This window comes from Phocoena sinus, chromosome 2, assembly GCF_008692025.1.
Source record: "Phocoena sinus isolate mPhoSin1 chromosome 2, mPhoSin1.pri, whole genome shotgun sequence".
In the NCBI taxonomy this organism is placed as follows: Eukaryota; Metazoa; Chordata; class Mammalia; order Artiodactyla; family Phocoenidae; genus Phocoena; species Phocoena sinus.
Window position 1 is genome coordinate 58,452,327 of NC_045764.1, and position 12,577 is coordinate 58,464,903.

Here is a 12,577-nt window from a genome sequence, read left to right on the forward strand (position 1 = left end):
AACGGGAGAGGCCACAACAGTGAGAGGCCCGCCTACCGCAAAAAAAAAAAAAAAAAAAAAAAAAATATAAGGCAAGAGAAAGAATTCCATAGGCAGTTCCCTTGAAGTTCTCTTATGCCTCTAAAAATAATCTGTTGTATTTTTGGCACATTTACCTTTGAGCCCTCAAATTCTCAGATAATATTTAATATTAATTCTCATTAAACCAGGATACATCTAACTTTGGATAACCTGTACATTATCAAACATGAATGCAACTTAAAAAGGGATACTTTTTAAATTTAAAAATGCATATTGATCATTTGAGCAAATGTAAAAGAAGAATTAGAAGTTGATCATTCTTTATTTTTTAGTGGAATACCGGCAATGGTGGATTTTGCTGCTATGAGGGAGGCAGTGAAAACTCTTGGAGGTGACCCTAAGAAAGTCCATCCTGCCTGTCCGACAGATCTCACGGTTGATCATTCTTTACAAATTGACTTCAACAAATGGTACTTTAATACACATATTTATAAAGACAGCCACGCACGTTGACTGGCAGCCAGTCCACTGGGAGTGTGTGGTATAGAAGAAAGGGAATAGAGATAATTTGTGCCAGAGTAAAGTTTGCTACAGTTAGTATTGACTAATATACAAAAAAAAAAACAACCAGTGCCTGAGTATGAGATGTTTTTAAAAATATTTATTAGTACCAGATTATTTTTCAGTTAAGGAAATCATGTTTATTCTCCTTCTCCTCCTGATTCCTATTACATTGCCTTCATATTTACTGTGCTTCCTATTGTACTGAACGAAGCAAAGTTAATGAAAATGGTAGTCTCTAATATACAAAAAAAAAAACTTTATGTATTGGTGGATTTTCTTTTTAACTGAATCTAAATTTAAACTGATTTTCATGTTTGTATATTTCTGCTGCCATTTTATATAGATATGTGTAAGCCTGGAACCTGCTTTTTGGAGTGAATATCTGAATTAAGCCTTCATTTCCTTTTTGTTTTTAAACTTCCAGAGAGAATTTAAAGATGTGAGCCTTTAATGTCTAAATTGGTGGTTGAAAACACTGAGCTTACTACAGCTGTATTTTCCTTCCACTGAAATAAATTTCTTATATTTAAAAGGTCATTTTGACCAAAGTCAAACTAGAGAAGACATGATTCTATTTTCATGTACCAGCTTTCTTTTTACATTCCCTGGAGTAATGGAAAAGGCTACAATTTATTAAAACCTGTGAGAGCCTTTGCCCTCTAGATTAAACGATGGCTCTGAACTTCTTTTAAGTTGTTAGATGGGGAAAAAAATCGATTTTGCTACTTGCCAAAAGTTACTATATGAAAATGATTTTAGTGGCACAATTTTTTTTTAATCTCCATAAATTTAAATAAATCAACTTTTTTTTTTTTGGTAATCTGAGATTTGCTTTTGAAACCTGAAATAAATGATATATTAACCTTTGAATAACATTCAGTTGTTACTTCCAGATAGCATTGCTGTTGTGTGCTTTTTGAAGAGCTAAATTTCTGTAACTTTTAAATGGTTTTATTTTGTTTCCTTTTGGAACGATAGTGCAATACAGAATGCTCCAAATCCTGGAGGTGGTGACTTACAGAAAGCAGGAAAGCTTTCTCCACTTAGAGTGCAGCCTAAGAAGCTTCCCTGCAGAGGCCAGACTACCTGCCGAGGATCGTGTGATTCTGGAGAACTAGGCCGAAACTCAGGAAGATTTTCTTCGCAGATCGAAAATACACCCATTCTATGTCCTTTTCATTTGCAACCAGTGCCTGAGTATGAGATGTTTTTAAAAATATTTATTAGTACCAGATTATTTTTCAGTTAAGGAAATCATGTTTATTCTCCTTCCCCTCCTGATTCCTATTACATTGCCTTCATATTTACTGTGCTTCCTATTGTACTGAACGAAGCAAAGTTAATGAAAATGGTAGTCTCTAAATACCATGATTTATTTCTGTTCCTTTGAAGAAAACTTTTCTTAAGAATTTTCTATAAGTATATTTAATTTTTGTAACTAATGTAGACAGAAAATTATCTTGAACAGTAAATTTTTTATTTTAGTGAATTTATACCATTCACATGCTCATTATTCATTCAGATTTCTTTTATGAAATCTATTTATTTTTAGCTTTATTTTCCTATTAGGAGATTTCTTATTCTTTCTTATTGCATTGAGACCTCTATGTTAAGAATATTATCATTATCATGTTATAAACTTAATGAGCCCTTTTAGATAAGCAATTTCCTATATAGTACCATGGAAAGTAGTAAACCTGCCTGGAAAAGAATCCCGTTCATAAGAGTTGGTTAAATTTCCTAATAGGTAATTTTTCAAAATAAAAAAAAGAGTTCTATAATTTGAATTTTTATATGCTATAAAGTTTCCAAAGTCTTAGTCTTATTTTAAGAGAGTTATGTTGTTTATCCCATTGTTTACTAGACTGTCAGGTTTTTTAAAGACGAGTTGAAAATGACTTACACTTTTTCAAATTGAAAAAAAATTAACACATTTAAGATTTAGGCTAGCTAAGAGTAATATCAACACATATTTCATCATAAGTACCAAATAGTATATTAGTTCATTTGTCCCTAAATTGGATCTTTCAAATTCTGGGTACTTCTAAATTTTGTGCTCAATGTAGCTGTAAAGCCTCAGGTTATAAGTGAACTCAGGTGCTCTTCCTTTCTAAGAATTCAATATAATCTGTGGGTCCTTTGCCATCAAATCATGGCAGTTCTACATTTATGTAAGTACTCCTTATTCCCTACCTGGCGGTCCTGATGGTTAGGGACATGTTGAATTTTGAGATTAATTTCTCTTCTTATTTAGAAATTAATTTCCTGAAAAGGAAGATTTATTGATTCAAAAAATCATTGATTTTCTTGGGTATCTTTTTATAACTGGTATGAAGTGCTAAGATGGTATGTTTTTATTTCTAAAAATCCAATCTGGTGTAACATTTCCCCTCAATTTTGACTCTAAATTACGAAGTATTAAGATCAGATATGTTATAGTCCCTGGTTGTATGAAAATAGTAACTCTTTCATGTGCTTTAATGCATCAGTGAAGTATTAATTATAGACTCAAACAAGAAATTGAGGGATAGAGAATTGAGAGCATACATTTGGCACTTGAAATCACTGCCTGATTTGAAGTCAGGTTATGAGCTAATAAATGTTTGTGTAGTACTTTGTAGCTATATATACTATGAAAAGGTAAGATAATTGGAGTGGCTCTAGAAAGCTATGTTCCCTGAGGTCCTAAGAAAAATCTCATTAAGATGTGCTATGGCTTCAAATGATCAATCAGCAATGAATTATTAATCTTTGTTTTTTTGAAAAAAGTTGACACACAACTATAATTATCTGGACCCTGGAGGACATGTATAATTTAAGTTATATTGATATTCTAGTCAACACTTAAATCACCAGCTGGCAAGTGAAATAAACAACTTAAAGCTGTTAGAAATAATTTTTTTTTAAATATCCATTAGATAAAAATAGCTTCCTAAAAATGGCACTATGTTTACTGCTTGGCAGTGAATTGTTTTTATCTCTTAGTTTACATAATTCATGTAAAATAGATTTATAATCCATTTAAAGTAAAATGCTACTTTATATAAAATAGAACCTTCCATTTTGGGTGAGATGAATTTAAAATTTTTACCAAAAGCTCTTTTTAAACTATAAAGTGATATTGAGTTGTTTGTCATTGCTACATTGTGATAATCAACAAGTATCTCCTAGTTTAACTGGTACTAGAGTTAAGTGGGTGGAGATGTACATGCTTATTTTTCATTAAGCTATAACCCTTCTTTTTCCTTGCAGTGGAAAATCCAACAAAGGTTACCATGCTACTTTTAATATTTTAGCCAAATCTCACAGTGTTACATGTTAAGTACAGTTTGGGACACTGGTGTGGACCATGGCTTAAATAATAAGTCCTTGCAGTAGCTTTCTAGTGTTACTTAAAGCAGAGCTTCCTTGTTGAAAAGAAAATAACTGATTCTGAGAAGTCTAGTAAACTGCTATTCCCAGAATTTTTAAAATATGTAGACTTAGAAACAAGGCAAGTCTTTTCTGTAATACATATATTTAATGCCAGTTCTTCTTCTTTTTAGACCTGAAACAGTATTAAAAAATCAAGAAGTAGAATTTGGCAGAAATCGAGAGAGGCTTCAATTTTTCAAGGTATAAATGACTGGGGGGAAATTTTTTAATAGGAGTTTATGAAATATTGAAAGGTTTGATTCTTATATCTTTAGAAGTTTTTAAACACTAGCAGTAGAACCCTTTTTTACTTTTTTCCTTCAAATAAAATCTTAATCAGAAACGCTAGTGTATAACAAAATATTAAAAACAGTGGCTCTAATTCAAGTGAGCTTGGAGGGTCTTCTACTTGGGCCTACCCCTTTTCCCATCCCTGAGAATCCTTGGAATGTAGTTGAAAGCTACTGTTTATCTGGACTATTGGAACATTTTTCTTTGACTTAATTTTGTTTTAATCTGCAAAATGAATATATTTAGGTTTAGTATCTGTGTATTTGTTTTTATGTACTGTAAACTTTGACCATGATGAACATTGGTAAAATATTTTTAGTGTCAGTATTTATTTATATGTTGATTATGAGGCAAATTCAGATATATGCTAACAGTTGGATTTCTTAAATTTAAATAAAATACAGTGGAGTTCAAGAGTTTTTAAGAATGTGGCTGTAATTCCTCCTGGAACTGGAATGGCTCATCAAGTAAACTTAGAGTATTTGTCGAGAGTGGTTTTTGAAGAAAAGGACCTCCTCTTTCCGGACAGTGTCATTGGCACAGATTCTCATATAACCATGGTGAATGGTTTGGGGATTCTGGGGTGGGGTAAGTAAATGACTATATTTAATTCTTTGGGGGAGAGGATGTCAGGAAATTTATAAAAGAACATAAATAGCAGGATCTTTATAGCCTCTTTGAGGCTGTTTTTTCACGTATAACAGCAGGAGCAAAAGTAAATCTTAATTCAAGTGTTTGTGGACAGTGTGGTATAAGAGAGAATTTATGAAAAGAAATGTGGACCATGCCCAGCACAGCACTACCATTTGTGGAGTGGTTAGTGATGATGATGATGATGTCTGTGAAGGTGATGTGCTTACTCCCTTATTTAAAGTCCTTCAGTGGCTTCTCCTAGCGTTCTTTGTAAATCCAGATTTCTTCATGTTTTTTTTGTGTGTGTGGTACGCGGGCCTCTTACTGTTGTGGCCTCTCCCGTTGCGGAGCACAGGCTCCGGACACGCAGGCTCGGCGGCCATGGCTCACGGGCCCAGCCACTCCGCGGCATGTGGGATCCTCATGCCGCGGACCGGGGCACAAACCCGTGTCCCCTGCATCAGCAGGTGGACTCTCAACCACTGCACCACCAGGGAAGCCCCCTCTTCATGTTTTTTATAGGGCCCATCACAACCTGTTGCCTCTTTAGCCATTTACCCAAACACATCTTTTATTTACCCGAGTGGGTTGTGCTATTGCACCTCACGGCTTGCATCAGCTATTCCCTCTGGCAGAGTGCATGTACTCTTTTATAGGGTGCTATAATTGTTGGCTTTTTGTCTTTATCATTAGACTGAGCTTCTTGAGGTTGACAGGGGCTGGGTTCTATTCATACTGTATCTTGAGCATAGCATAGTATCTAGCATAATAGATACTAAATGTTTTCTGAATTTAAAATAAAGGTAAAAATCAGTTTTTTCCAACCATATGAGTGGAGTCATTCTTTTCAGGAGACTTGAGTTCCATATCTACAGTAATAGCATTATAGTAATTCTGTGCAAGGTACTGTGTAAGACAAGCTCGTGAAACACCTAGAGATTTAGATGTTACAAAGATAAATTATCTTTAAATGTGCTATACTCATATACCTGTCTTTATTACATTAGGGGTTGGAGGTATTGAAACAGAAGCAGTCATGCTTGGTCTGCCAGCTTCTCTTACTTTACCAGAGGTGGTTGGATGTGAATTAACTGGCTCATCGAATCCTTTTGTTACATCCATAGATGTTGTTCTTGGCATTACAAAGGTAAGTTAAAATTTTGCTAGCTGTATAACTTAGTGGACATGATTTTTTTTGTAAGTAGAAGAGCCCCATAAGAGCAGGGATTTGGGTTCATCAGCTCATCCTCAGCACTGTGATGTTATTAGCTATGTCATCATAGTTATCATCATAGTAATAATAGCAAATTTTAACCCTTTATACTAGTAAGTACAAAACAGTTTGTTGTGTCATTGTTCTCTTGACATGTTAACTCATTTATTCCTCATTACAAGCCTATGAGATTGTTACTTTTGCCATCCTTATTTTAATTCTGTGAAAACTGAGACACAGTAAGGTTTAATGACTTAACCAGAGGGTCATAGGGCTGAATGGTCAGTGTAGAACAAGGTTTCCCACCCAGGCAGTCAGGTTCTTAAGTCCATGCTCTTAACCATTATGCCTTATTGCCTCAGTGAATGTTTGTTGCCTTCGTGAATTTAAAAAAAAAAAAAAAAAGTCATATTTAGGAAATGTCTAATTGCATCTCCTTTAATTTGACAAATTTGAATCATTTGTCCCCTGAAAACTATTACTGTATTAGTACTTTTAAAAATATAGGCTGTAAAAATGTGGTAGTGTCAAATTTTTCTATTGGCTATTTTAACATTTAAAAAAAAAGTCACTCTGCTGTACACCTGAAACTAACACAACATTGTAAATCCACTATACTTCAATTAAAAATAAAAAGAAATGATAAAAGTATTATATAGAAATTTTTTCTCTGAATTTTTAAAATATTAGCTGCATGCGTTTAATATATGTACTGTAGGGTTTCCTAAAGACAATAATTTGTAACTCTCCATCCTAAATTTCTAGTTTTCACTAACTTTATTGTAATGATTAAGTCCCATTTCGTTAAATGAATGAACCTGGGAAATGTTCCACAAATAATTCCAATTTGGATCCCAGTGTCTCAGCATTTTCTGTTAGGTTACTGGTCTGAAGGCTTTCAGAATACTCCGCAGGGAAAGTAAATGGTATTGCCTCCCTCTCACCATTTAGTATTGATCCCTCTTCCCTAATTAGAAAAAAATTGACATCTTGCAGAAATGATTGATTCAGTGTGTGGTACCAAAAGATCAAGAAGTTAAATAGAGAATTGAAGGATTATTCCTACAGGAAAAGGGATAGCCCATTATAATTTTAGAAAAATCAATTCTTTTCCTTCACACATCCTGAAAATTAATGGTGCTTTTTAGATTCCTCCAGCTATATTTTTTCTTAACAATGTTCTACGTATACTTTTGACATTTTGGCTTATTGATGCAAAAATTAAATTTATTATGTAGGTGTACCTTTTTGATTATTTTGTCCCATATTTGAGGTCCTGTTCTATTCATGATCTTTGTAGGATTAATCATATATTGTTTTTCAAAATGTATATTGTGGTACCTCATTAATTTGGGGAAAGCAGCATTTGGCTTGCCGTATCTAATCTATATGGCTCTTATCCTCAAAAATAAAACAGTGAAAATTAGGAAACATCTCTCTTTTAGGGTTGAGTTTCTGCATCTATAAAACGTTTGGATTAAGTGATCCTTAGCACTTATAAAATGTTAGAGCTTAATGTTATTCATAGGTTGAATGTTGTTTCATACATCGTCACTGTGCTGAGCAGTCCCTCTATACCATTCTGACACCATTTTAAAATTGAGAGAAGGTGGGTAGCTGTTTTGGTTACTTAAAAATGAGTAATAAGAAAAATGATTTTAGAAGGAATTAAGTTTGAGGCCACATGTTAAATCCTATCAAAATGAAATTTACCTAGGGGGACTTCCCTGGTGGTCCAATGGTTAAGGCTTCGCCTTCTAGTGCAGGGGGTGCGGGTTCGATCCCTGGTCAGGGAGTTAAGATCCCACGTGCATCGTGGCCAAAAAACCCAAAAACAAAACAGAAGCCGTATTGTAACAAATTCAATAAAGATTTTAAAAATGGTCCCCATCAAAAACAAAATATCTTTTAAAAAAAGAAATTTACCTATAATTAGTGATGCTGTAAATATTTGGATCAGTAGTTGGAATTCGAAGAATTTTTATAGCAGTATATAATTTTTTGAATTTAAATACACAGTTTCATCAGTATATTAGTATTTCACTAAATCTAAGATGCCATCATTGGTTAGAAGCACCACTGTTTTATGTGCTGCTAAGAAAGAAAGAAGACTGCCAGCTAACAGACACACCATAGAGTCTAAGGTATATGCTGATTTCAGAGACATTAAAATGGGAATCTTAGCCATTTTGAACTTTCAAGCCCTTTTTTACCCTAATAGTAACATTTGACCACTCTTCTATTGACTGTTTACCTTAAAATACCTGGAAAACCAGAATGAGTTGATGTTTCATAAAAATAACAGAGGACCTCTTTCACTGTCAGTAGTAATGGATTAAAAATTAGATTTTATAGTTTTCAGAAAATCCATGCTAATTTTGTGTGTGTTTCTATGTATCTCTTTATATAGCACCTCAGACAAGTAGGAGTGGCTGGAAAATTTGTTGAGTTTTTTGGAAGTGGAGTTTCACAGTTATCTATAGTAGATCGAACTACAATAGCAAACATGTGTCCAGAATATGGTGCTATCCTCAGCTTTTTCCCTGTTGACAATGTGACATTAAAACATTTAGAACATACAGGTAAGAACGTATAAGATCACTAGGATAAATGTGTTACATTTCCAATGTGTCTATCTGAAATATTGTATAATAAATTACTACCTTGTACATGTTATTTAATGTTCATGAAATTGTCTTATTTTAAAACAGCAGCTTTGAAATAAACTGCATCAGATGTGTTTAAAGAGTGTTGTGTCCTCAAACCCTAGTCCACTGTAACCCGTTTACAGCAGTTTAGAGGAGTTATTCAAACTGCTGATCTTTGCCTCACGTTTTCCCAATAATTAATAACGGATACCTCCACCCTGTTAGTGATCAGAGGTTGCAGTTTAATGGAAGTCAGGCTTGCGCACATTTACAGCTGTTCTCTTCTACATCCAGGAAGAGAGGAGCCAAGAGACAGAGTTTGGGAACCAGTGCTCTATCTAAAGAATAAGCACATAATTTTGTGAAGCAGCATAGGGTTACAGGTTCCAAATTCTTATTGTAGCCTGATTAACTAGGAACTTCGACCACTCTTCTGTTGACTAATATAGAAAATACTTGCAAAACCAGAATGTGTTGGTTTTATAAGAGCCCTATTCTTTAAAAAGCAGGGTCTCTTTATTTGATCCACTTCTTTTTTTAAGAGATCATTACTGAACTACTAATCTCATCATAAGTATATTGGGGAGATATATCCTAGTATTCTTCAGTTTGGGGGCAGATTATGATAAGTCAAATGGCAAAATGGATGACTGGTCCTTTGGAACCTTGGAAGGAATGGTCCTCATAGAATACAGAGTTTTCTCTAAACTGGATTTTGGGTGGCAGAATGTTCAAGAGAGAAATGCCTTATTCCTTACATATTGATATTAATTAATGTCATAATGATCTGTCACTGTGTAACAAATTGTCCTAAAACTTAGTGGCTTAAAACAGCAATAATCATTTATTGCTGCATAGTTTCAGTGGGTCAGTAATTCATACAGGTACAGATTGTCTCTGCTTCATGATGTCTGGAGCCTCAACTGCAAGACTTAAAAGCTAGGGCCAGGAATCCTGAAGGTTTGTTCACTTGAATGTCTGGCAGTGAATGCTGGGCGTCAGCTGGGAACTCAGCTGGGACTGTCAGCCAGAACACCTATTTATGGTTTCTGAATATATAATCTGGGCTTTCTTACATGGTGGCTTTTCAAGGGTTGGTAACCTGAGAGAGCAGGGGTGTAGGGGGTTGGGGAGAGAGAAGGTACATGCCAGTTAGCCAGCTAGCCGGCTAGAAATTACATTGCTTAGGTTTAAGGGGAATGAACGTAGATTCTACCTCTTGATGGATGAATGTCAATGTCACATTGTAAGAGAACATGTAACTTGGGATAGATATTGTTGTGGCAATCATTGGCAAATATAATCTGCCACAGTTACTTACTTCTCATCAAGCTTACAGATAACTACCAGAGTGTTTAATTGGAAACTTTATTGTTAACATCTAAGTTCTTTTAATTTCTGGAAGATCTTCTTAAATCTCTATCCTGCTCTGTAAAACTATTCTTAACTTTCATTTACTTTATTCTTTCATTTTGACTATTATATTAATGTTGCTTATTGTTTAGGGAAAGTAATGAATTTCATCTTTCATGGTGGCTAGTGATTTATTATGTTGAATTTTGTTATTGGCTTTTCTCTTGGAAACAATATTTTTGTGAGTTTTATATAACTGGCTCAGTATTTCTGATCTTGTCTGTGATTGAGTAACTTTTAAAGGGGGGGGTTCTGGTATGTATTTTATAAAGTGTTTTCATGAAGGGTAAAATTTTTACTATTGAGAATAATATCAATTTGTAAAGAAATCTTTTCTGAGTGCTTAGTAATAAGTAATATTTGTTTCTTGCTCATCACTGAAATTCGGCATCGTTACCCCCAAAGATTTAAAAATTTCTGAAAGGATTTTTATTGTTGTTAATCATCTTTTTAGGTTTTGACAAAGCCAAACTCAAGTCAATGGAAACATACCTTAAAGCTGTGAAATTGTTTCGAAATGACCAGGATAACTCAAGAGAACCTGAGTATTCCCAGGTATATACACAGTAACCCACCTAATAGTAGTTAAGACTGTAAATTCTGGAGCCTGACCACCTGGGTTTGAATCCCACCTCTAAGACTTACCAGCTATACAACCTGGGCACTTTTTTAACCTTTTTGCCTCAGTTTCCTCATCTCTGAAATATGAAGATAATATCTACCTCATAGGATTCTTAAGAGGTTAAGTACAAATTCATTATGACAGTTGCAAGCACATAGTAAGTCCTCAATAAATGATAGCTGTTATTATTTAAGAAGTTAATGTTATTTGTGACCCAACTCTGATTTTATTCATTAATTTTACATAAATTTATATTACAGTAAATTTTGTGACATTTTTATCAAGTCTCGATTTTTAGTACTTAAAATATAAAATTGACTCAATTTATCAGTCTGATTTTTTTCTATTTTAGGATAAGAATACTATAATCTACTCCCCAAATATCAATTTTGATGATGTTTGCACCTGGTTAATATCTATACTTTGTAAAAAAATCCACCATTATGAAGGGGATATACAGTTATGTGATCTTAAATGTTAAAGATATTTTTACAGTCTAAGTAAATATTTCTTTCTTTTGGAAATTTATATTGAAGTAGGTAGAATTCACTTTCAGGAAAGTTGTAATAAAATTCACTTTCTAGAAGTGTGTCAGGGATCTAAATCAACTTGGTGTTATCATTGGTATGGTTAACTGTTAAGCTCTTTTTCTTGAGAAATCCATTTTCTCACCCAGCTTTATTTTTCCTCACAGCTTGTATCCCTGCCTGATACCTGTCAATTTGTATAATTATTTGCCTGTCTTTCCCTCACTAGAAAGAATACAAGTAGGCTCCATGAGGACAGGAACTTCACCTGCTTTGTTTGGCACTCTGTCCCAAGCTCCTAGAAGAGTACGTGGCACATAGTGGATGTTCAGTAACATGTTAGGTGAATAAGTGAATACATATAGTATATTGAGTGCCATATAGAACCCATAGGAATTGAATTTGTGTGACGTTCTGGGCAAATCTTATAACTTCTCTGATTATTTTCTGGTCCCTTTCAGCACCATTTATCAAATCTAGTGCTCTGTCAACATTTTTTTTAAAAAAGGGAAAGAATAAGAACAATTAAATGGAAACATTTTGGTGGTATAATGAAATGGAATAAATGTGCCTATTAAAAACCTGACCAGATAGATAAGAAATAAAACTAAAATTCACCAGGATGTTGATTTCAAGAGAAACTAATACATACACAGACCAGGATCACCTGGATCCATGAAATAAAAGTGTAGGAAGAGCAGGTGTTGCAGTTGTGCTCAACCAGAATAAACAGGGCTGTTAAATAATGATGAAAGCCACAGTGAAAAAAATTTGTTTGAATTGATTATACACAAATAAAATGTACATAGGGAAATGGTAGAAATACCAGAAGAAATTAATAGGAACCTAGCTGGGAGGTGGAATTTTTATAAAATATGATTTTTTTAAAACCAAGGAATAAAAGCATGGTCTGCAGGGGCCTGGCTAGCTAAACTAGAACCAGGAGTAGAAAAACCCTTTCTGCTGCGTCCCCTAAGCACCCTCTATTGACCAGACTTAACATCGTACAAGCTTAGAAAGGAGAAATGTTTACTAAGCCCACCTCTGTTATCACAGAGCAGGCAAAGAAGGATGAATTTGGAGCTCAGAAGCAATAAACTTAGCTGGCGCAGGCATCTACTTTATCATCAGGCATGTGTGAAGACAGTGTTATCTTTGTGGGAAAAAACCATTTGGGGGGAAAAATTTTTATATAGACTGTATGGTTGGTGTTGTGCTAGTTTGCATACTG

General features: G+C 34.2%; 1 protein-coding gene across 1 annotated transcript in view; it reads left to right on the forward strand.

Moving 5' to 3' along the window:
- The window catches only part of IREB2 (iron responsive element binding protein 2), a 50,391-nt gene that overhangs the window by 20,740 nt on the left and 17,074 nt on the right, over positions 1-12,577 (forward strand). The window contains exons 4-10 of the mRNA XM_032622951.1: positions 354-491; positions 1,564-1,782; positions 4,131-4,200; positions 4,695-4,878; positions 5,931-6,070; positions 8,547-8,718; positions 10,652-10,752. Coding sequence (XP_032478842.1) covers positions 354-491; positions 1,564-1,782; positions 4,131-4,200; positions 4,695-4,878; positions 5,931-6,070; positions 8,547-8,718; positions 10,652-10,752 — 1,024 coding nt within the window. The remainder of the gene's footprint in view (positions 1-353; positions 492-1,563; positions 1,783-4,130; positions 4,201-4,694; positions 4,879-5,930; positions 6,071-8,546; positions 8,719-10,651; positions 10,753-12,577) is intronic.